Source organism: Ornithorhynchus anatinus, chromosome 13 (assembly GCF_004115215.2).
Source record: "Ornithorhynchus anatinus isolate Pmale09 chromosome 13, mOrnAna1.pri.v4, whole genome shotgun sequence".
NCBI classification, from domain to species: domain Eukaryota; kingdom Metazoa; phylum Chordata; class Mammalia; order Monotremata; family Ornithorhynchidae; genus Ornithorhynchus; species Ornithorhynchus anatinus.
In genome coordinates, this window is record NC_041740.1 from 20,029,594 (window position 1) to 20,055,463 (window position 25,870).

The 25,870-nt window shown below is 49.2% G+C and overlaps 1 protein-coding gene across 4 annotated transcripts in view; it reads right to left on the minus strand.

The window, feature by feature from the left end:
• The window catches only part of CACNB2 (calcium voltage-gated channel auxiliary subunit beta 2), a 66,892-nt gene extending 44,360 nt beyond the window's left edge, over positions 1 to 22,532 (minus strand). Inside the window, exons 1-2 of one of the 4 annotated variants that reach the window (XM_029078059.2) lie at positions 22,268 to 22,532; positions 2,668 to 2,787 (exon numbers count right to left, since the gene is read on the minus strand). In XM_029078059.2, the coding sequence (XP_028933892.1) occupies positions 2,668 to 2,787; positions 22,268 to 22,300 (153 nt within the window). In that variant the 5' untranslated portion in view covers positions 22,301 to 22,532. Of the gene's footprint in view, positions 1 to 2,667; positions 2,788 to 3,288; positions 3,471 to 22,267 lie in introns of those variants that run through there. The other 3 variants (XM_039913927.1, XM_029078056.2, XM_039913928.1) reach the window with 3 other exon arrangements.
• Positions 22,533 to 25,870: the final 3,338 nt, after the last annotated feature.

Consider the following 25,870-nt stretch of genomic DNA (forward strand, 5'->3'; position numbering starts at 1 on the left):
AGAGAGACAATCTCTGCCCACACCGAGCTTGCTGTGGACAGGGAATGTGTCTACCAACTCTGTTACATTGTTATACTGTACTCTCCCCCAAGTGCTCTGCACACAATAAGTGCTCAATAAATACAATTGAATGAATGAATAAATACCATAACAATAATAATACTAACAACAATAATGATCCCAATATCAGCAGCTGAACTTTGAGGAAAAAGCAAAATGGAGTTTTCCAAAGTAAAACTGAATTCTCCTAGTGAATCATGTTGGTAATAATAATGATAATAATACTGGTATTTGTTAAGCACTTACTACATGACAGGCACTGTAGTAAGTGCTGGGTGGATACAAACAAATCGAGTTGGATACAGTCCTGTCCCATATGGGACTCCGAGTCTCAATCCCCATTCTGCAGATGAGGGAACCGAGGCCCAGAGAAGTGAAGTGACTTGTCCCAGGTCACACAGCAGACAAGCGGCAGAGCCGAGGTTAGAACCAATGATGTTCTGACTCCCAGGCCCAGGCTCTATCCACCTCGCCGTGCTGCTTCCCACGAATTGCTGCTCAAAACAGCCACCATGAAAATGGTCTTAAAACACTGCTACATAGGAGACGTTTGTCCAGACAAACTGAAATGCTACATGCTAATCAATGCCCCCTATCTGGAAGCATCATCCAAACAAGGAAAAAGGGTCCAAAGTGTTGTTGAGCAAAATGCTGATGATTCACTCTGGTTAGAAATCACTCAACTGCTTAGAAAATGTTAATGGGCAATAAGATGTCTGTCACCTTTTCCATATGAAAGCTGTTCATTGCCTGAGCTTTTCTAGAATCTGACTCTAGTTTTAGGCAGGTGCAGAGTGGGCAGGGAATGGGTCTATTATATTACTGAGTTGTCCTCTCCCAAGCGCTCAGCCCAGTGCCTTGCACATAGGAAGCGCTCAATCAATACTGCTACAATCAATTACGTTTACAATGCTTACTCCACACAGGGCAATGTACTAAGCGCCTCGGAGAGTCCACTATAACTGAGTTGGCAGGCAACTAAGCCCTGACTAAGCCCTCTTCCTTTCCTCTTCTCCCACTCCCTTCTGCATAGCCCTGACTTGCTCCCTTTATTTATCACTCCCTCCCCGCCCCCCAACCCCACATCCCTTAGGAGCATATCTGTAATTTTCTTTATTTATATTAATGTTTGTCTCTCTCTCTAGACTATAAGCTCATTTTGGGCAGGTTATGTGTCTGTTTAATGAGAAGTAGCATGGCCTAGAGGATAGAGCACCGGCCTGGGAGTCGGAAGGACCTCAGTTCTAATCCCGGCTCTGCCACTTGTCTGTTGTGTGATTTTGGGAAAGTCACTTCATTTCTCTGGGCCTCAGTTACCTCATCTGGAAAAGGGGGATCGAGATTGTGAGCCCCATGTGGGACAGGGACTGTGTCCATTCTGATTTGCTTGTACCCACCCCAGCGCTTACAATGGTGCCTGGCACTCAGTAAATGTTGTGTGCAAAGCACCGTACGAAGATCTTGGGAGAATACGATATAAAATGAGCAGACACGTTCCCCACCCACAATGAGCTTTCAACCCAGAGGAAGCAGTAAGCGCTCAATAAATACGATCGACTGACTGCCCACAACGAGGTGATCGTCCCAAGAGTCAATCCCCTGGCCGAGTCTCCTATTCTTTGCCAGCTGACAAGAAGGGGATGGTTCCTTTGGGAAGGGAGGCCCGTGGAGGCTTTTTAAAAAGAATTGTTCGGATTGAGATTGCCAGCGGCTGCAAATCATTTCAGCCCAACCCCCCTGGTGGCAACGGCAGATGCTGAACTGACCATCTGCCCAGTCTCCTCAGCAGAACTAGACTAAACATTATAGCTAAAATCGGCTCCTTGGGAAAAAAAAAGGCAACCCATCCAGGCTGGAGCCTCCACATGCATCTTCATGCTAAGGATAAAACTTCAACAGCTTCAGCGACCCCAACCCCTCCAACTGACCCACTGCCTCGATTCAGTTACCGCTGAGGCACTTGATTCTTCCCCCTTTTAAAAAAAAGTGGTATTTGTTAAGTGCTTACTATGTGCCAGGCACTATAATGATAATAATAATGATGGTATTTCTTAAGCACTTACTACGTGCCAAGCACTGTTCTAAGCACTGGGGTAGATAGAAGGTAATCGGATTGTCCCACGTGGGGCTCACAGTCTTAATCTCCATTTTACAGATGAGGTGACTGAGGCTCAGAGAAGTTAAGTGACTTGCCCAGATTCACACAGCTGATAAGTGGCGGAGCCGGGATTAGAACCCACCACCTCTGACTCCCAAGCCCGTGATCTTTCCACTAAACCACGCTAAGCCCCGGGGTGAATACAAGCAAATTGGGTTGAACACAGTCCCTGTCCCACATGGGTCTCACCGTCTTAATCCCCATTTTACCGATGAGGTAAGTGAGTGACGGAGAAGTAATGTGATTTGCTCAAGGTCACCCAGTAGACAAGTGCCAGAGGTGGGATTCGAACCCAGGTCCTCCTGAGTCCCCGGCCTGGGCTCTAACTGCTAGACCCCGCCGCTTCTTCCAGTCACTTTAAGCAGGCGGGAGAGGGCTGGGCGATGGCTGAGCCCCTCCGGCAGGAGACCCGCCTCCCGCCCTCGGGGACTTTGGTCCGGAAGACTGACCTTGGCCTTGTCGAGCTGCGCCTGGGCCTGGCGCTCGGCCTCTCTGCGCACGGCCTCCCGGTCCTCCTCCAGAGACACATCCGAGTCCGACGGCCGGCTGGTGTACGAGTCGGCCGAACCCTGCGGAGACACCGGAGGGAAAAGACCACACCATCAGACGCGCCTCCTTCGAGGGGCCCGTGGGGTTGCCCGCCCGTCCCCCACACGGGGTGGGCGACGACAGGGAAAGCGGGAGCATCGGTCGCTAAGACGGGGAAGTCTCTCCGGTGGCTGGTGGCCGCGGGGTAGGGTTGCCCAGTCATGCCCAGGAGAGTGACAGATCCCTCTCCATGTCAATGACAGGTGTGTGGTGTCCTCAGACCGGTCAGCTTGTCTTCCCCCTTCGGCTTCTCCAGCTCACAACGACCCCCTGCCCCTTCGCCTGCCCATCTGAGGTGGGTGATCGTTCTCCCTGTCCCCTACTCCCCGGATCCCCTTTCTTGCTCCCAATCGGCCCAGATAGAAGCCCAGGCACTAAAGCCCTCCGATGACCGGGCCACCCGAACTGCCGTGAGATGGGGTCCCCCAGTTTCCCCTTCCAATCTGGTCAGTCACCCCTTCGGTACCTCTGGTCAGGCTTACACAGATATCGGAATGCTTCAGGCGTCCTCCTTTGGCTCGTTTCAGAAGCCTGATCCAGCTGGCCTTCATTGGCCGGGCAGTGCGGTCAGTGGCCCGCCCGGCTGCCTCTCGGTCGCGTGCTCAGCAGGCTGTCTCCTCCTCCTCCTCCTCCTCCTCCCGGTCCCGCACTCTCCATCCTCTGCCTCCCTCCCTTCCGTCCCCTTCCCTCTCCGCCTCCTCGCCACTGCACCTTCCCCGGAGAGTCGCCGGTAGATCGGAAGCTGCTATTCCTCCCCTCACCCCCCTCCCTCCGGGAAAAACGCATCCAGCTCCTCCACGTACGGAATCCGGGTGGGAATTAAGGGCCTTCAAAACCCACCGCATCCCAAGGTGCGGGGCACGGTCTCTCCTTTCTCGGTTGCTTGGAAAAAAGAAAAGGGGAGGAGATGGAAGGGGGACAAAAAAACAAAAAACAACCCCTCGGTGCCTGGATGACGGTCCCATAAAATCCTCGGCCAAACGTATTCGGTGACATTTGCAAGGGCAAAGTTCAATCCATCTCTTTAGCGAGCGGCAGGGGGTGGGGGCAAGAAGCTTTGCGCATCGGGTGTTCCGCGTTTAGCATTTTCCACCGATGCTCACATCAAGCCCGCCTCGCCTCTGTCAAACTGGCTTTTTTTCATGTCTTCAGGGTAAACAGCCTTGAAGGGGCCTGGGGGAGTCTGGGCCGGCTGTCAGTCAGTCAAACAGCTGTCAGGTTCCTGCCACATTTTTCTCTCCGATTCCTTTTCTTTTCCTCCCCCTGGGATTGCGTTCCCTGGGTTCTAGCTCTAATTGCTATGGCAACGGTATCTATCTTGGGCACCCTGGAAACCTGAAATAACTCATCCCTCCCCCTCCCGCCCCCCCCCCGCCCCCCATCAAACCCACTGGACGATAAAGGAGGAAAAAAACCTTCCATCGATCCTGCTCCGCTGGATTGCATTTTTAGCCATTTCCCCGATAACGCGCAAAAGAGTGTTAGAATGGAACCTTCCACGAATGAGAAGTCAAGTGACAAATAAGCTCCCTTTAACATCAGGGCAACAGGGAAAATGAAAAATGGGGGTGAGAACAGCCCCAAACAAATCCAAGACAAAAGGTTGTTACTTTTAATTGCTGCTGAGCTGATCCGGTGGAAACTCGAATGCTGTTTACCTTTGAGGGTTTTTTTTCCACTTCCGGACTACAATTTCGCCTGATGGTGAATCGTACTAACCACTGGGCAGATCCGAACTTTCAAGGGAGTAGGACTTCTGCTGAGAAGGGAATCTAATTTTGGAGAAGCAGCATGGCCTAGTGGATAGAGCCAGGGCCTGGGAGTCAGAGGGACCTGGGTTCTAAACCCAGCTCTGCCACCTGTCAGCTGTCTGACCTTAGGCAAGTCACTTCATTTCTCTAGGCCTCGGTTCCCTCATCTGGAAAATGGAGATTAAGACCATGATTCTCATGTGGGGTGTGGACTGAGTCCAACCCGGTTAGCTTGTGTCTACCCCAGCGCTTTAGACAGTGCCTGGAACATAATAAGCCCTTAACAAGTACCATAAAAAAAAAAGAAGTTTTCAGGGACGTTCGGAGATCCCCCAGACTCTAAACTCCTCATGGGCAGGGAACGCGATCCTTCCCGTCTCTCAGGCCCGCAATCTCGGTGTCATCCTTGACTCGTCTCTCTCGTTCACCCCACACATCCTATCCGTTACCAAGACCTGCCGGTTTCACCTCTACAATATCGCCAAGATCCGCCCTTTCCTCTCCACCCAAATGGCTACCTTACTGTTACGGGCTCTTGTTATATCCCGGCTAGACTACCGTGTCAGCCTTCTCTCTGACCTCCCTTCCTCCTCTCTCGCCCCACTCCAGTCTATTCTTCACTCTGCTGCCCGGCTCATCTTCCCGCAGAAACGATCTGGGCATGTCACTCCCCTTCTTAAACAACTCCAGTGGTTGCCTATCGACCTCCGCGCCAAACAAAAACTCCTCACTCTAGGCTTCAAGGCTCTCCATCACCTTGCCCCTTCCTACCTCTCCTCCCTTCTCTCTTTCTACCACCCACCCCGCACGCTCCGCTCCTCCGCCGCCCACCTCGTCACCGTCCCTTGGTCTCGCCCATCCCGCCGTCGACCCCTGGGTCACGTCCTCCCGCGGTCCTGGAACGCCCTCCCTCCTCACCTCCGCCAAACTGATTCTCTTTCCCTCTTCAAAACCCTACTTAAAACTCACCTCCTCCAAGAGGTGAGACTGAGCTCCTCTTCTCCCTCTACTCCCTCTGCCATCCCCTCTTTACCTCTCCGCAGCTAAACCCTCTTTTTCCCCTTTTCCCTCTGCTCCTCCACCTCTCCCTTCCCATCCCCACAGCACTGTACTCGTCCACTCAACTGTATATATTTTCTTTACCCTATTTATTTTGTTAATGAATTGTACATCGCCTTGATTCTATTTAGTTGCCATTGTTTTTACGAGATGTTCTTCCCCTTGACTCTATTTATTGCCATCGTTCTCATCTGTCCGTCTCCCCCGATTAGACTGTAAGCCTGTCAAACGGCAGGGACTGTCTCTATCTGTTGCCGACTTGTTCATCCCAAGCGCTTAGTACAGTGGTCTGCACATAGTAAGGGCTCAATAAATACTATTGAATGAATATTGTACTCTCCCAAACCTTTAGCACAGCACTCTGCACACAGTAAGTGCTCAATAAATACACTTGATGTTGATGATGATGATGATACATGGCTCATGCTTATGAAAACTCTAGACTGATAGCTCATTTTGGGCAGGGAATGTGTCTACCAACTCTCCCAAGCGCTTAGTCCAGTGCTCTGCACACAGTAAGCACTCAATCAATAGTACTGATTACATCAATACACGTCATTGCATTACTATTATTACAATTGTATGTTATTAATATTGTATTTAAGGGCTTACTATGGAGAAGCAGCGTGGCTCAGTGGAAAGAGCATGGGCTTTGGAGTCAGGGCTCATGAGTTCGAATCCCAGCTCTGCCACTTGTCGGCTGTGTGACTGTGGGCAAGTCACTTAACTTCTCTGTGCCTCAGTTCCCTCATCTGTAAAATGGGGATTAACTGTGAGCCTCACGTGGGACAACCTGATTACCCTGTATCTACCCCAGCTCTTAGAACAGTGTTCGGCACATAGTAAGCGCTTAACAAATACCAACATTATTAAAATGGGGATTAAGACTGTGAGCCCCACGTGGGACAAGCTGATTCCCCTATGTCTACTCCAGCGCTTAGAACAGTGCTCGGCACATAGTAAGCGCTTAACAAATACCAACATTATTATTATTATTATTATGTATCAAGTACTGTTCTTAGCACTGGGGTAGCTACAAGTTAATCAGGTCAGAGACAGTCCCTATCCCACATGGGGCTCACAATCTAAGTAGGAGGGAGAGCAAGCATTTAATTCCCCTTTTACAGTTGAGGAAACCTAGGCACAGAAGGAGTTAAGGTCACCCTACAAGCAATTGGCAGAGTGGGTTTAGAACCCAGGTCCTCTGACTCCCAGGCCTGTGCTATATCCACTAGACCCCTCTGCTTATCCATTATTATTATAACTATTAGGTTAGGGACAACAGCAAGAATGATTTTCTCCCCTCTTCTAAGAATTCTGTGTATGTTTGAGTAAAAACCATTCCCAATATGATTTGAATTAGCACTTGGTCGCTTGGGGCAGGAAACAAAAAAATCAGGCGGCATGATGGTTTAGGGGCGTCAGAACCCCATTTCCCACAGTGAAGGAAGGGGTCCTTTAGCAGATCCCCCTAAGCCCACCCCTCAGCTGGAAACAGTCTTGTGAAGCCCTGATTTTTCAACGGAAACTTTGATCGAGAAAAACGTATAACTTCAAAATGGTCTATTTTTGACTCCGTTTAGACCGAGAGGAAGGTGTGAAAGCTCAGGATGATGTTGCTGGAATACAGATGGTTGTTTAGCAGAGGAGACCAAAAAGCCTCAATAAAAGGTCACCACATCAACAGCAGATCTGAAGGCTTTTTAAAACATTTTAATATATTTTTAAAAAAATATATCAAAGCCGCTAAATAACGCTGTCTTTCCTGCTTAGCAGCTTATCTAATTAATTTCAAACTGTAAGATTAAAAGCTGCAATTGCCTTCCTGCCCATTTCCGTTGAGATAAATCAAAGACAGGCCCCCGAATCACAGAGAAGATTGTGAGCTGGGAAAAGACACTGACCTGTCTTCAGTCAATTCAATCAAAGGTACTTATTGAGTGCTTACTGTGTGCGGAGCACTGAACTAATTACTTAGGAGAGCACAGCATAACACAATTAGTAGAGATGTTCCCTGCCTAGAGGAGCTAACGGCCCAGAGGGGGGGACAGACATAAAAATAAATTATGGATATGGTCATAAGTGCTGTGGGGCTGAAGCTGGGGTGAATAAAGGGTAATAATAATAATAATAATGTTGGTATTTGTTAAGCGCTTACTATGTGCAGAGCACTGTTCTAAGCGCTGGGGTAAACACAGGGGAATCAGGTTGTCCCACGTGGGGCTCACAGTCTTAATCCCCATTTTACAGATGAGGGAACTGAGGCACAGAGAAGTTAAGTGACTTGCCCACAGTCACACAGCTGACAAGTGGCAGAGCTGGGATTTGAACTCATGAGCCCTAACTCCAAAGCCCGTGCTCTTTCCACTGCGCCACGCTGCTCCTCTACAAACCAATCAATTGTATTTATGCAGACCACTGTATTAAGCGCCTGGAAGAGTGCAATATTACAGAATTCCTAGTCACATTCTCTGACCCAAGTGCAATGTATTACTCTCCCAAGCGCTTAGTACGGTGCTCCGCAGTCAGCGCTCAATAAATACCATCCATGGATTGAATAATGGGGAAGAGGAATTCATTCATTCAGTCGTATTTATTGAGAGCTTACTGTGTGCAGAGCACCGTATTAAGCCCTTGGGAAACATAATTCAGCAACAAACAGAGACAATCCCTGCCCACACCGGGCTCAGAATGGGTAGCCAGAGGAGGTTTCAGGGGGAGTGGGAGGTGTGAGCTCTCTAGACTGTGAGCTCGTTGTGGGCAGGATATGTCACCATTTATTGTTGTACTGCACTTTCCCAAGTGCTTAGTACAGCGCTCTACACACAGTAAGCACTTAATAAATACAATTGAATAAAGTGAATGAACGAGGTGAATGAGTTCAGAATGACTTCTTCGGGAGAAAGATCTGGCCAGCAGAGGAAAGGGAAAGGCTGGAGGCAGGGAGGCCGGCACGGAGGCCAGAGCAGTGATCGACGAGGGCCTGGAATGCTGACCGCTGTGGACACCTGCTGTCTAGAGGACAGCAGGAATCTTAGGCATTTAGTGGTGCAGAACACTATTCTGAAGTCTACAGGACACTGTGCTGACCACCTATGTGCCCAATGCTGTCCTCAACTCCCACTACATAGAGAGCGCTTCACTGAGTGCCTGCAAATTGCACCGTGCTGGTCCAAGCACTCACTGTGTACAGGATGCTGTACTGACCGCCTGCTATGTGCTGGATACTCTACTGATCACCCTCTGTACTGGAGGTCTACAGTGTGCAAAGCATTGGACTCAGCCCCTACTGTGTGAAGAGCACTGGTCTGGCTACCTTCTGTGCAGAACACTAAGGTAGAGCACTATCCTGAATACTGTGCAGAGCACTGTTCTGAACACCTAATTGGGCAGCTTGCTACACTGAGCACTTGCAAGCGTCAGTAACAGCAGGACATGACTGACATCTGCGGAGGTTATAATCTAGTGGTAAACAGGCAAACCCTTAACAAATACCATGATTATTATCATTATTATTAATAATTAATCAATCATTTATTGAATGCTCACTGTGTGCAGAGCACTGTACTAAATGCTTGGGAAAGTAGTAATAATAATTATTATGGTATTTGTTACATACTTACTATGTGTCAGGCACTGTACTAAGCACTGGGGTGGATACATGCAAATTGGTTGCACACCGTCCAACCTAGGGACAGTCCCTGTCCTTCACGGGGCTCACAGTCTTCATCCCCATTTTATAGATGAGGTAACTGAGGCAAAGAGAAGTGAAGTGACTTGACCAAGGTCACACAGCAGACAAGTGGCAGAGCCAGGATTAGAAACCATGGCCCTCTGACTCTGAAAACAACACAACAGAGTTGGTAGACATGTTCCCTGCCCACAAAGAGCTCACAGTCTAGAGGGGGAGACAGACGTGAACATAAATAAATTATGGATATGGACACAAATGTTGTGGGGCTGAGAGAGGGGTGAAAAGAGAGAGCAGATCAGGGCGATGCAATAGGGAATGGGAAAAGAGGAAGTGAAGGCTTAGTCAGGAAAGGCCTCTTGGGGGAGCCGTACCTGCAGTAAGGCTTTGAACAGGGGTACAGTCATTGTCTGTAGGGTATTAGTAGCAGTGCTCCTAAAAGGAAGACTATTTATGGAGTGTCTATTTGGTTTCGTGTGCTGTTCTAAGCCCCGGGGAAGTACGAAATCACAAGATGACATCAGCCCACAGAGGAGCTGACACCCTAACACAAACGTTCTAACACTCTAATGGGGAGGGGGGCCCCAAAATAGCAGAGTTAAAATAAATCCTTGACTATATGAATGAATAAACGTGGCTACAGAAGTGTTGAGGACGGGCGTGATTAAGTCCAGAAAGACCCAAGATGGCTGGAGGGATGGCACGACTTAAATGTAGCTCTGCCACTTGTCTGTGTGAACTTGGGCAAGTCACTCCGCTTCTCTGGGCCTCAGTTCCCTCATCTGTAAAGCAGGGATGAAGACTGGGAGCCACACGTGGGACAGGGACTGTGTCCAATCTAATTAGCTTCTCTCTAGCCCATCATTTAGTATAGTGCTTGGCACATAGTAAGCACTTAACAAAAACCATAAAAATACCCCTCAAAAATGTCCAACTTAAAGATTCCCCTTCAGCGTCGATTCTCCCGAAGGCTCAAATCTGCCTGGCCCTGATAGGACCTGGTGGACTGTACAATAATAATGATTGCTGTAAGTTAGGCATTTACTACTATACGCTGAGCACTGGGGTAGATAAGGGATAATCATAATGAGAACAGACATAGTTCCTCTCCCATGTGGCCCAGAGAAGTGAAATGACTTGCCCGAGGTTACTCAGCATGGAGGAGCTGGGATTAGAACCCAGGTCCCAAGAGCTCAATATTCTGCCCGGCACAGCTCGACATGCACTCAAACCCACATGAGTCATTTATTATTGCCCATCGCAGCTCCAGTTTCGGGTCCCAATTCCCTTGGAAGCAACTAGTTCCTTTTCATTCGTTCATTCATTCATTCATTCATTCATTCAATTGTATTTATTGAGCACTTACTGTGTGCAGAGCACTGTACTAAGCGCTTGGAATGTACAATTCGGAAATAGATAGAGAGCATCCCTGCCCAACAATGGGTTCACAGTCTAAAAGGGGGAGACAGACAGCAAAACAAGTAGTCAGGCAGAGATTCCCAGTGAAAGCTTGGAAAAGCGAAATGCTGCAAGCCTGGGTCCTTCAGCGTCCAAACCTTGGACGGTCCTGGGGGCTGGACAGAGAGGTTCCCCGCTCGGACACCCACAAACGTGAGCCGGGGGGGTGGTGCCCAGACCAGACCCCACAGAACCAAGCCCCTTCCATGTAAACACACTCACACCCACACACACCCACATCGCTCCCCTTCATACCCGTGGCTCAGTAAATGCAATTGATTTGGTTGGCTGATCACCCAAGTTACATGGTGGGCAAGTGGTGGAATTGAGATTAGAACCCTGGTCTCCTATGCTCTTTCTGCTGTTCTAGTGCACTCTCCCAAGCACTTAGTATACTATCTGGCACACAATCAGCGCTCAGTAAATACCACTGATTGATAGGCCACACCAAACCTCCCTTTGGAGGCTTGGGAATGACTTCACTTCGCTGCTGTCCAGATCTTACTATCAGAGAGCAACTGAGAATAAATTTGGAGTCCAGGGAGATATTAGATGAATAGAATTACAGCATTTCATTCTTCTTCTTATTGTTATGCATTAAATATCTCTGTGCCTCACTTCCCTCATTTGGAAAATGGGCCTTATTAATTAGTAATAATGATAATAATAACAATGATATTTATTAAGTGCTTACTATGTGCCAGGCATCGTACTAAGCCCTGGGGTAGATATACGATAATCAGGCTGGGCAAAGTCCATGTCCCAACTTTTAATCCCCGTTTTCCAGATGAGGGAACTGAGGCTCAGAGAAGTCAAGTGACTTGCACAAGGTCACCCGGCAGACAAGTGGCGGAGCCGGGATTAGAACCTGGGTCCTTCTGACCCCCAGACCCGAGCTCTAACCATGAAGCCGCATCGCTTCTCAAAAATAAACCATCGTTGGCCAGCTATGATTTTTGCTCAGGTTCTGGGACATAAACACTCACTTGATCATGTTTATTGAGTGCTTCCTGGGTGCAGAGCACTGTACTAAGCGCTCGGGAGAGGATGATACATCAGAATTACACCAGATACACCAGACGTGTTCCCTGCCCATACCCAACTTACTCTTCCATTCAAATGAAATTATTTCCATTAACATCTGTTTGCCTGCCTGTCTAGATGGTAAACTCATGTCTACCAACTCTGTCCGATTGTGCTCCCCCAAAGCACTGAATACAGTGCTCTGCACACAGTGAGGCACTCAGTAAACACCAATGATTGACTGATTCATTGATTGGGACAGGAGGCCGACTGAAAACTAAACGTCTGAGAAGGCCAAGGGATGAGAAGATGGGAAGTCTCTTATCTCCCAGGACACATTCCTGAGTCCTCAGAGCTCCTACTCTTGATACTGCTTATCGGACAAATAAACAACATTCACCTGAATCTGCCCTCTCCCACTGGCCCGATTCCAAGCACAAGGACTTTCTGAATATGCGTGTATTTAAAATCCAAGGTCGGGGACACTGGAAACAAAGAGTTTCTTTCTGTTTGTTTGTTGGGTCTTCTTTTTTCATCCCTTAGGTGGACAACAAGAAGGAGATCTTTTCTGCAAGCCCGGGAAGCAGTGTGGTCTGGTGGAAAGAGCACAGCCCTCAGAATCAGAGGATGTTGGCTCTAATCCTGCCTTCGCCTCTCGTCTTCTGGGTGACCTCGGGCAAGCGACTTCGTGGCTCTGTCCCTCAGTTCCCTCATCTGGAAAATGGGCATGAAGACTGCGTGCGATCCCCACGCAGGACATGGACTGAGTCTAAACTGATTATCTTGCATCTTTCCCAACACTTAATAGAGTGCCTGGCACACAGTGAGCGCTTGACCAATGTCATTAACAATGACAACAACAAAAAAACCTGTTTAGGATATTGTATTATGAATTTTTAAAGGGAACAAGTCCTGCCATTTCAAATGTGGGAACACCACCTGAATTAAGTGTCTGTGTGACTGAGTAGGTGTGAGTGTATATCTGAAAGGGTATCGGTGAATGTGATGGAGTGTTTTAAAGAGTAAGTGTCCAGCTGAATGCACATTTGTGCCTGTATCTGAGAGTGTGTGTTTGTCTTGATGAGGCTGTATCCAAATTTGTATTGTGGAGGAGCGGGGGAGGCGGGTGAATCACAGGCAATGGGATTTTCACTAACTCACGGACATGAATACTGACTGAAATATTTTACAGTGCCTGGCACATAGCAAGCGCTTAACAAATACCATTTCTATTATTATTTTCATTTGCTGGGAAGCATCTTGGCCTAGGGTATAGACCCAGACCTGGGAGTCAGAAGGATCTGGATCTAAACCCAGCTCTGCCATGTGTCTGCTGGGTGACCCTGAGCAAGTCACTTCCCTTCTCTGAGCCTCAGTAACCTCACCTGGAAATGGGGATTAAATTAAGACTGTGAGCTCCGTATGGGCCATGGACTACGTCCCACCTGATTAGCTTCTATCTACCTCAGCGCTTAGGAAAGTGCTTGACACATAGTAAGTACTTAACAAAGACCATCATTATTAGTAGTACTATTTTCAAAATAATAACAGTATTAGGCTATTTCTGGGCACGACTTACTGTGTGCTAAGCACTCGGGTAGGTATAGTACAAGCAGGTTGGGGACAATCCCTGACTCTCATGGGGCTCCGAGTCTAGCGGGGAGAGAGAGAGAGAAAACAAAGGGCGGTTAGATATTTGTGTACATGCCCCTACAAGTGTTTGTGTGTCTGTGTCAGGATGTGCCCCTGACTTTATTTGGGTCTGCGTCTGAGAACATGACGGGAAGCTGTGCTTGGGTCTACTGCTGTCTCTGCTTCCCTCTGCCTGTTTCTCTCAACGTCCCCAGGAAGCTCATGTCTTTTTTTGAGATTTTGTTGAGTATTTGTTCAGTGCTTACTATGTGCCAGACACTGGGGTAGTTATAAGATCATCAGGTTGGACACAGGCCCTGTCCCACGTGGGGCTCACAGTCTTAATCCCCATTTTCCAGATGTGTTAACGGAGGCCCAGAATCTTTCTCCTCTTAGGCCCCATAATTGATGACAGGAAAGCCTGCCAAGTTCAGAGCGGAGCCTCTCTCATTTACAAGACAAGTGGAGTGACCTATTGGATGGAGCCTAGGCCTGGGAGCCAGAGGACCTGGGCTCTAATCCCCACTTCGCCATGAGCTTGCTGTGGGACCTTGGGCAAATCGCTTCACTGCTCTGTGCCTCAGTTTCCTTATCTGTAAATTGGAATTCAATCAATTCCTGTTCTCCCTCCTAGTTAGAGAGTGAGCCCTGGGTGGGACAGGGACTGTGTCTGACCTGATCATCTTGTATTTTCCCCAGCGTTTACAACAGAGCTCGATAAACCGTAAATACTTTTCATTCATTCCTTCAATTGAATTTATTGAGCACTTACTGAAGGAAAAGCACTGGACTAAGCACTTGGGAGAGCACAATGCAAAGGAATAAGAAGACACATTCCCTGCCCATCACGAGTTTTACAGTACACAATTATCATTATTATTACCGTAATCGTTACTAATGTCATTTCTGCTCCATTCAGCAAAAGGACTTCTGTGATTCATTCATTCATTCAATCATATTTATTGAGCACTTACTGGGTGTAGACCACTGTAGTAAGCCCTTGGGAGAGTATAATACAACTATAAACAGACATATTCCCTGCCCACAGTGATCTTGCGGTCTAGAAAGGGAGGCAGACGTTAATATAAATTACCTAATCAGGAGCCCCCAAATCCCTAGGAAGGCATGCCCACTTCCCGGTGTTTATTCTGGGCTCAGGATGGAGGGAATATCCTATATTCACAGGTGGTTCATTCTCTAGGTCCTCTAATCAGTGCTTCATTCCCTGAGGTCTCCTGGGATGAACGCTCTCTCTGAAATTCTTGATTAGCCAACTTGGCTCCAGACAGGTTGTGGACAGCTTTAGGCACCCGAGACCTGATTTCCCCTCCCATTTCCCTTCCTGGGGGAGCAAAAAGATATAACAATCATAATAATAATTATGGCATTTGTTCGGTGCTTACTATGTGCGAGGCACTGTACTAAGCGCTGGGGTGGATCCAAACAAATTAGGTTGTTCACAGTCTTCACCCTTATTTTCCTGATGAGTGAACTGAGGCCCAGAGAAGTGAAGTAACTTGCCCAAGATCATATAGCAGACAAGTGGCAGAGCTGGGATTAGAACTCATGACCTTCTGTCTCCCAGGAAGCCACTGGGGGTAGGGGTGCGGAGGTGGGTGCTTGTTTCCACAGTCCTCAGCTCTGGCTTTCTGGGACTCTGGGGCCGGACAGGGATGGGGTGGGGAGTCCACCGGGGGTCCTGGGAGACGAGACAAAGCCCCCAGAAGCCTCTCCCCTTATCTGGAATCTAATCCCGGCTCCATCTGGAATCTAATCCTGGCTCCACCACTCGTCAGCCATGCGACCCCGGGCAAGTCGCCTCACTTGCCCGGGCCTCAATGACCTCATCTGTGGCAGAACGGGTGATTACGACAGGGCAAAGTTTGGCAAGCACACCACCCTCACGTTAAAGGAGAACTGGGTGTATCTCATTGTTATAACAAGCTTAATGGCCGAAGGCAGTAAAACGGTGAATCCATCCATGCGTACGAGACATATTCCAAATCAAATCAGGTTCCCGGATGTTGTCAGCTCACTGGCACAGTGTCCATTCCCATTATACCGTTTTATGAGGCAGAACACATAGGATGGACAAAAGCAGAATTCGAAGCATCTGCGATACAGTGAGCGGAAAGAGAACACTCGCAAGATGAGAGAACAGAAGAAGTGTTGTAAAGACATAGTGAAGCATGGCATGGTGGATAGAGCCCGGGCCTGGGACCCAGAAGGTCATGGGTCCTAATCCTGGCTCCGCCACTTGTCTGCAGTTGGGCAAGTCGTTTCACTTCTCTGGGCCTCAGTTACCTCATCTGGAAAATGGGCACTGAAACCTTGAGCCCCACTTGGGACAAGGGACTGTGTCCAACCCGATTTGCTTGTATCCACCCCAGCACTTAGTACAGTGCCTGGCACATAGTAAGTGCTTAACAAATGTCATGATTATTATCCTCATTTTACAGATGAGGTAACTGAGGCTCAAAGAAGTGAAGTGACTTGCCCAAGATCACCCAGCCAAAAAGTGGCAGTTCCCATGCTTCTCTCTGAAAGGCTCCAACATCTACCTGCGCTAAAACCCCTCCGCTCTGTCTCATCCTACCCCGGGATGACTTTTCTGGCTGTTTCCAAAAAAGAATTCCATCGCCATATCACTATCGACGACCTCTGCCGGGGTCATGCCCCCAATCTCCACCCTTCTTGCCAACACGCCCAACTTTCCCTTTCGAGTCCGTCTGAGGACAAATTTTCAGAGAGTCAAACAGAGCTTACCATTCACCTAAAACCCCTGAAGGCAGAGTCCCTCGGCTTTCCTTCAAAAGCAGCGTGACTTAGTGGAAAGAGTACGGGCTTGGGAGTCAGAGGTCCTGGGTTCTAAACCCAGCTCCTCCACTTATCAGCTGTGTGTCCTTGGGCAAGTCACTTAACTTCTCTGTGTCTCAGTTACCTCATCTGCAAATGGGATGAAGACTGTGAGCCCCATGTGGGACAACCTGATTACCTTGTATCTACCCCAGTGCTTAGAAGAACAGTGCTTGGCACATAATAAGCGCTTAATACCATAATTATTGTTATTATTATAATCCCAGCTCAACGCAGCCTTAGAAATGCACAAAGTTCACCCGACTTGACTGTACATATTTCTCATTAAGGCTGAATTTCTATTCTTTCCATTGCTTCAGGCCCTCTTACACACACAACAAAGAGCAGATTCCACCAGACCAAATATAAAGAACCTAAAGCTTCCCCAGTTAGGGGTCACATTATTAATCGTTTTTCTTACTTTAAGCGGGGGGCAGAGGGGATGCTCTATGGAGGATCTACTTGTGACTTCTCAAACCCACAGGCCAAAAAACATACATTCAATCCCTCGGAGGAGAACGTGATTATCGTCCTGGAACAAAATGTGTTATCTCATCTGACCGCAGCAGAAACGACGTCCTTATATAGCTGTGCTCTAGCAAATGAACTTCAGGCTGTTCTTCCACTGGCAGAGTGAAGTATGTTTTCTGCGGAAATCATCGGGAATATGGAGCTTTCTGAGGAGGGATTGCCGGTGGGGGTGGGCCTGAAAACAGTCTAATCCCCGGTGATGACTGAAGCCTCAGAGAAAAGGAAGAGTGTTCCAGCTCACGGCTTTATCGGGCAGGGAACGTGTCTGCTAATTCTTTTGAACTGTACTCTCCCAAAAGCTCTGTATAGTACTCTACACATAGTAAGCACTCAATAAAGCAGCTCATAGAAAGAGCAGCATGGTCTAGTGAACAGAGCCCAGGCCTGGGAGTCAGCAAGTCATGGGTTCTGATCCTGGCTCTGCGACATAATAATAATAATAATGGTATCTGTTAAGCACTTACTATGTGTCAAGCACTGTTCTATGTGCTGGGGTAGATACAAGGTAATCAGGGTGTTCCACATGGGGCTCACAGTCATAATCCCCACTTTACAGATGAGGTAACTGAGGCACAGAGAAGTTAAGTAACTTGCCCAAAGTCACACAGCTGATAAGTGGCAGAGTCAGGATTAGAACTCACGACCCCTGATTCCCAAGCCCTTATCAGCTGCGAGACCTCGAGCAAGTCGCTTCACTACTCTGCGCCCCAATTCCCTCATTTGGAAAATGAGGATGAAGAATGTGAGCCCCACGTGGGACGGGGACTGTGTCCAGCCTGATTGTGTTGTATTGACCCCAGTGCTTAGTACAGTGCCTGGCACATAGTAAGCACTTAAATACCATAAATAAAATAAAATAAAAAAGTGCCATTGATGGGCTGTGGCCTGTGTTTCGGTACAAACGTGGATGGATTATGGCCCCCAGCGGCTTGAGGATATGAGGGAGAGAGACTGAGGTAAATTCTCCATGCCCTGCCTCACAGGAGAAACTCACAAATAAATCCACCCCGCTCAAAGAAGGATTTCTGATGGGAAGGTCTGGGCTTTTCACTTTGATTGTATTCTCTGGTTAACTGATAATTAGGTTTTCTATAGTGCTTTTATTGGCAAAGCACCCTGCCATTCATTAGTTCATTTCAGCCTTTCCAACAACCCTGTGAAGCAAAGAGAAAGGCAGGTATTAATAGCAACACCAATGGTATTTATTGAGTGCTTACTATTTGCTGGGCACTGTTAGCTCGCTGGGGGCAGGAATATGTCTGTTTGTTGTTATATTGTACTCTCCCAGGTGCCTAGTACAGTGCCTTGCACATAGTAAGCGCTCAATAAATACAACTGAATGTACTAAGCACTTGGGAGAGGACAATACGACAGAGCTGACAGACATGTTCCCTGTCCACAACAGGCTTACAGTCTAGACAGGGAGAGAGACTTTAAAGAAATACTTTATATTACGTGCTTTAAAAAGATATACATAAGAGCTGTGGGGTTGAGGTTTGGGCGAATATCAAATGCCCAAAGGTCACAGATCCAAGGGCATATGATGCACAAGGGAGGATGAGTCAGGGAAGAGAGAGCTTAATCGGGGAAGACCTTCTGGAGGAGATGTGACCTTAACAGTGCTTCGAGGGTGGGGAGAGTGGTGATCTGGTGTATTTGAAGGGGGAGGAAGTGGGAAAGGGGTTGGCGGCAAGACAGACAAGGTCAGGCACAGTAAGTAAGCTGGCGCGACAGAAGCGCTACAGCCTGAAACTAGGGCTGGGCTGAAGTAGGAGAGCAGTGAAGTGAGGTAGGAAGGGGTGAGCTGATTGAATGCTTTAAAGCTGATGATAAGGAGTTTCTGATAGTAGCCTACTTAAAACAATCAGTCAGTCATATTTTTGGGCGCCATGTGCAGAGCACTGTACTAAGCACTTGGGAGAGTCCAATATAACAGAGCTGGTAGCAAAAGCTCTTGATTGCTTCCCCTCACCTTGCTCTCTCTTTTGCTCCCCGCTCTCCTTCTTTCCCCCTTTCTCCAAACCACCTCCTCTCTTCCCTTCTTATTTTTTTATGGTACTTGTTAAGTGCTTACTATGTGCCAGGCACTGTTCTAAGTGCTGAGGTAGATAAAAGTTAATCAAGTTGGACAAGAGTCCCTGTCCCACATGGGACTCACAGTCTTAATCCCCATTTTCCAGGTGAGGGAACCGAGGCTCTGAGAAGTGAAGTGACTTGCCCAAGGTCACACAACAGATAAGTGGAGAAACCGGGATTAGAACCCAGGTTCCTCCCGCCTTCTCTCTCTGATCCTGCCCTCTTAGGCCCATCTCTGACCTGCCTGAGGTAAGCAGATTTTTGGTCACCTAAATCAATCGGTCGTATTTATTGAGCGATTACCACGTGCAGAGCACTGTACTAAGCGCTCAGGAGAGGACAAGCCAAGAGAGTTGGTAGCCACGTTCCCTGCCCACACAAGCTAAATATCCAGAATGAGTCAAAACAGCGACTTCCCAAAGCATGCGCAGTGACTCCAATTCAGGAATGTGAAGTCACTTGGAGATTTCCTGCTGTCCTGTGAGCTGATGTGAAGACAGCGAGCCCCATGGGGGACAGGGACGTGGGACAGGGACTGTGTCCAACCTGATTAACTTGTATCTACCCCAGCGCTTAGTACAGTGCCTGGCACAAAGGAAGTGCTTAACAAATACCATAAAAAAAAAACCGCACAAAATGGACAAGCTCAAAGAAGGTCTGTTTAGTAGGATGCAGGCATTCACTGGAGGAGGCCAGGTCTGCTTGAGGCTCCTCTAAAAAAAAGGGAAAAAAAAAAGCAAACCTGCTATGAATTATTGCCAGAAACAATCACCTCTTTGTGCATGATCTCTTGCCGCAGGGCAGAGAATTTCACTTTTTAAAGTAGAAGGTTGCTCAGATACAGCACGACATGGCAGAAAGGTCTGGGAGTCTGGGGACCCGGGTTCTAATCCCAGCTCCACTATTTGCCCGCTGGGTGACCTTGGGCGAGTCACTTGGCTTTCCTGGGCCCGTTTCCTCATGTGTAAAATGGGGATTTGATACCTTTGCCCCCTGAGGAGGGCTCCCAAGAGCCTCCGGCTGACACAGGGGTGGAAGGAAGGGGCGGGGGAGCCCCACAGACCCCAGAAGGCAGCCTGAAATTTGTTTTGACCGGGGGACCCAGAGCCGGGTCTCTGGGTGAAGAGGCTCCCTGGTTTTGTTTCCCGGGTGGGCTTCAGCTGACCCTTGGGAGTCCCCTTTCTCCTGTGTGGGAATATCTGCTGGAACATCCAGCTGTGGATTTGTCTGAGAGTGGGATGTGGTGACCATGGGGCTGGGGGGAGGGGGATCACAATGGGGTCCACCGGAGAGACCTCACCCAGGAGACCTCGGGGAGGATGATAGGAAAGGGCGGGGGGTCGACGTGATCCACCCACGGAGCTGGGGACACCATCCTTGCCCCTTCTGGGCCGCGGCTGGAGGTCACCTGAAGGATAAGCCACATTAAAAGCAGTGCTCCCTAATGGATACAGCACAGGCCTGGGAGTCAGAAGGTCCTGCCTTCTCATCCTGGCTCTGCCGCTTGCCTACCTCGCAACTCTGGTTGAGTCGCTTCACTTCTCTGGGCTTCGGTTCTCTCACCTCTAAAACGGGGATGAAGCCCGTGAGCCTCAAGTTGGACAGGGACTGTGTCCAACCTGCTTAGTCTGTATTCACCCCAGGGCTTAGCACAGTGCCTGGAATATAGGAAGCACTTAACAGATACCATTAAGGAAAAAAAAAAAAGGATAGGGATTTTCAATTGGCCACCGGCATCAGCCCGGAATGAAGAAAGACGATAGTAGTAAGTCCCCGAAGTCTGAACTTTGCAGCACCTTTAACTCCTATATCCTTGTGCTCAGCTGGCCTAGAATCGGATGGCCGAGGTCAAGGGTCATGGCAACATTTCAAGGCTTTCCGGCAACTCTCTGGTCTAGGCTAAGATTTATTATTATAAACATACGGCCTGACTGATGACAGTCGGTTAATGATAATAATGATAAAAATATCATCTGTTAAGCGCTTACTATTTGCCAGGCACTGTACTAAGCGCTGGGGTGGATACAAGCATATCGGGTTGGATGCAGTCCCTGTCCTTCATGGGGCTCACAGTATTAATCCCCCATTTTACAGACAAGGGAACGGGGGCACAGAGCGGTGAAGCGACTTGCCCAAGGTCTCTCAGCAGACGAGAGGCGGAGCTGGGATGAGAACCCAGGTCCTTCTGACTCCCAGGCCTCAAAGGCTGGAGGTTTGGTATCCCAGTCCCCTGCCCTCCGTCCCAACGCCTAGAAGAGGACTAATTTCAGAGTGGCGTCCTCCTGCCGGAAATCCAAATCCGCGCCGAACTGTAGGGATACTAGAGAACACCACTAAGGCCGGATACCTCTCCCAGACGTCTCCGACCTTCCGGAACGACAACCATTCCATTGGTCATCGATTCATCCGGCCCTCCTATCGGCGACTCGGCGAGGAGTATTTTAAGTCCTCTAGAGACAATCGCGGGCAGTTTGCCACGAGTTAGTCGGCGCACACGACATTCGATCGTAAAAACTGTTCCTTCGATCGGAACCAGATTACTCCACTGTCCCAGCTCCTCCGGCTCTCTCCAAGCCATCTATGGAAAACGAGGCGATTTAATTTCCCGGGAAGCACTCGGCTCTCAAGCCAGACTCTGCCCATCGAGATTCCTGTAACCCTTGAAACGGTCTGTTTAGGATTTTGTTCTAAGTCGTTCCTCATCCTACAGGCTTTGGGTTGAAGAATTCCAGAGTTTTGGGCCACACAGGTTTGAGCGCCAACACTCAGCTGCCTGGAGGCGCTTCGCAATCTTCAAACCAAACCTTCACCTTTCGACTGACCGCTTTTCAGGCTGCTAGCCTGGGGGCCGACAGAGAGAAATTCTTGTCCAAACCCGAACGTCCCCGAGTTAACTAACGCTCCTGGCTATTTTTTCCCTCTAGGGCGACGAGATTTCGTTTCCCGAAAGGGGCCACGTGGAAGTTTGCCAGGCTTCTCCCCTGTCGTTTCCACAGAAACGGCGAGGCCCGGGAACCTCTTGAGCGTTTCTCCAAAAAGAGGAAAAGAGCAAAACAAAAAAGTGTAGGGTACCCGCGAACCTCCGAGCCCACATTTTGAGCTCCGCCATAATCTCGGGGGCTACTACGTTCCCCGTAAACACTGCAAGCTGACATGTGTGTTAGCTCTGTTCCTAATTGTTTCAGCGTGAGGGGCAGTCCCGTAGCCAGCCTGTTTGTTTTAGCAGAGAAGCGTCCAGATCGACAAACCCCCTCGATGAACTTTCGAAAGCGGTCTGACTCGGAATCGGACTTGAGCGCTCTTCAGATGTCCCGAGACGCCCCTCAACATGCGAGAGGCCCGCTCCCCCGGGGTCCTCCCGAGCCCCACGACCCGGCGTCTTACCCCGTCCGTGTCCTCGGTGCCGTAGAGGTACATCCCCCCTCGGGGCTAGCGGTCCGACATGTCCACGGCGCCGTCCTTTCGGGGAGAGGGAGGACTGGACTGTGGCCGATCCTCCTCTCCCCCCGCCGAGACCGGGGAGCACCGGGCCAGCCTCCCTCCCCACGCCGAGGGAACTCCACAGGCCCTCCCGGACGCCCGGACGGGCCGGCAGGGCAGGAGGTCAGCCGGGCTCGCCTTGGCCGCTCGTCCGGAGTGGGGACAGGGGTCTGGCTAGCGTCGGAGCCGAGGCTCGGGTGGGTGGGACTTTGATTCGGCGTCCTGTAACCGGAGCCAGCCACGTGTTTGGAGCCCAGGGGCCCATTGGCTGCCCAGGGGCGCTGAAAAGGAGAGGCCTCGGTGGAGTGTTTGACGGACTCGGGGAGCACGGGGACGGCCAGTTCCTCGTTTATTCCCTTGTGGGCAATCTACGCGTTACGGACGATCAATCTGTCGGTGGTATTTACGGGGCGCCGGTTGGGTGCTCTAAACGTTCCCTGCCTGTGACAAGTTTACAGTGTAGAGGGAGGTAGACCACTGAATGAAGCGGTTGAGAGACTACCTCCCCATCAATTAATGGCATTTATGGGGCGTTTGCTGGGGGCGGGGCACTGGACTAGGCACTCGGGAGAGTACGATAGAACAGAGCTGGGAGATACGTTCCCTGCTCGCAATGAGCTTCCGGGCTAGAGGGAGGGCGAGGTAGAGCACTGTACTAAGTGGTTGGGAGAGTACCAATCAATCCATGCTATTTATGAAGCTCTTCGTATGGGAAGAGCCTTGGACAAAGGGCTCGGAAGTGGCCTGTAAGCTCCTTGTGGGCAGGGAATATGTCCGCTTCTTGTCGTATCGTAATCTCCCAAGCGCTTAGCACAGTGCTCCACACACAGAAGGCGCTCAACAAATACGACCAAATTAATAAATAAATGGAGTTGGTAGACACATTCGTTATCCACAGTGAGCTCGCGGTCGGCATAGACGAGGTGTCCGGCGGAACTGCCCACGTGCCACGTCGAAGCAGCGCCACTCTTTGCCCCGAGCCCCGGCCCTGGGTCACGTCGTGGGTTCTGATCCTGGCTCCGCCACTTATCAGCTCTGTGACTTTGGGCAGGGTTTAATTCCGGTGTGGGTAGATACAACGTTGGGGTAGACTGAGCGTAATCAGGTTGTCCCAGGTGGGGCTCACAGACTTAATCCCCATTTCACAGATGAGGTAACTGAGGCACAGAGAAGTTAAGTGACTTGCCCAAAGTCACACAGCTGGCAAGTGGCGGAGCCGGGATTAGAACCCGTGACCTCTGACACCCAAGCCTGCTCTTTTCACTAGGCCATGTTGTTTCTTAATCACTTTCAACTCAAACTTGGCACATCAATCTCCTGAATTAAAGTCTTCCTTCTCTGTTAACATATAATAATGATAATAATAATGATGACAATAAAAATGATGATGGTGTTTGTTAGATATAAGATAAACAAATCGGACACAGTCCTTGTCCTACATGTGACTCACGGTTCAAATGGGAGGAAGGCCAGGCATCGATCCCCCCTACCCCATTTTACAGATGAGGAAACTGAGGCCTAGAGAAGGCAAGTGAGTCGACTCCGGTCACACAGCTGGCAAGTGATGGAGCCAGGATTAGAACCCGGTTCCTCTGACTCCCAGGCCCGAGCCCTTTCCACTAGGCCACACTGACTTTCTAAGGACTGAAAGACTGGAAGAAGGATGTTTCTTTCGGATCACCTCCTACGCAGATGGGGTGCTTGCTCTATAAATAACTGTGTATTAACTCCCAGGGTAGGTTTTTTTCCTTCATAAAACAAGCTGGCTATCTGTTGACTTGGAGTTTTCAAGGTTAATAGACTAAACAGACAGTCCTGATAAACATGAAAGGTCTTTTTTCCCCTCTTTGTTTTGGTTTTTTCAGCATGAACCTAAGAAGGAATTTGGAGTCAGAATGCTGAAACCAGCTGCAAATTAGTGAGGAATGTCAATAGCTCCTAAATGTGGAAAGATTGATTTCTCTCTGCTCCTTTGATTCCTTAAAAGAATTTTATTCTTTCTTTTCATCTCGGTGGTTCATTTCACTGTCCTGACTTGACACGGGATAAACTTCTCTTTTTTCATTGAACAATCAGGTGTTCTGCATAGCTGAAGATGGCAGGGAATGTGTCTGTTTAGAGAAGCAGCGTGGCATAGTGGAAAGAACACGGGCTTGGGAGTCAGGGGACATAGGTTCTAATCCTGACTCTGCCACAGGTCTGCTGTGTGACCTTGGGCAAGTCACTTAACTTCTCTGTACCTCAATTACCTCATCTGTGAAATGGGGATGAAGACTGTGAGCCCCACGTGGGACAACCTCATTATCTTGTATCTACCCCCATGCTTAGAAAAGTGCTTCACACACATAGTAATCACTTAACAAATAGCATCATTATTATTATTATTAATAATAATATCATCCCAAGCCAGTCTTCAAACTTCTCCTCGGCCTCCCCCCTCCCCACTCCTTCCCCCTCGGCTCAAAACTGTCCCTCCCCAAATCCGACAGACCACACACAGCCTTGCCCGTATTCAATATCCCCTTTCACCAATCAATGATATTTATTGATTCCTTACCAACAAGCCCTCTCCAATTAACCCACCATACCATTACATGAGAGTCAAAAGACCTGGGTTCTATTGCTGTAGCCACCACTTACCTGCCATTTGACCTTGGGTAAGTCCCCTAACTTGTCTGTGCCTCAGGTAAAATGGGGGGTACAATACCTGTTCCTCCTCTCCCTTCATCTCTGAGCCCATGCAGGACAGGGACCGTGTCTGAGAACAGCTAAGCCGAGAACAGCGCTGGGCATATAGTAAGCACTTAGTGCCTGTCAGTTATTAGTAATAGTCACGATGGTTGTTGAGTGCTGTTGTAGGTACTTGGGAAAGAACAACAGAAGCACAAGAAATGTTCTCCACTCAGGAGGACCTCCCGCTCTAATAGGATGGACAGACTAGCCCAAATTCTGCTCAAAGATCAGAGCTTCTTTTGTCATAAACCGATTCCGTCCCCCAGATTAAGCTTTCCTGGAAAAGTCTAACGACTGACAGAGTTCATCATTTCCCACCTAATGGAGTATTTATTAAATTACTTTCCGCAACAAGCTGCTGACCAAACTCCTCTGATGACACTCCTACTCCTCAGGTCTCTCGGCCGATGCAAAATTAACCTGAAGCTTCCCGGCGAACTCATCCTTGACTCGGGTTTAAGGCTTGGGTGGGCTCGTCGTCAGGTCCGAGAAGGCTTTTAAGCCAAGCGGGGATTGGGTCTCCAGGGGCTGGTTCCAATGACGGAGCCACCGCACCCGCCGCTTTCTATTTCAGGACGCCTCCGTGATAACGGGAGCTACTGACTGAATTCCGCAGGATGGCGGGGGTCGGGCAGGGTCCACATCTGGTGATGGCGGCTTCTCTCTCTATCTACTGGCCCCGCCAGATAAACTATCGCGTCCTCTTGGGGCCTGGGGGAGCGAGCAAGGAGAGATGCTACGATCGTGCTGCCCTCAAAGGACCCTGACCCTCTC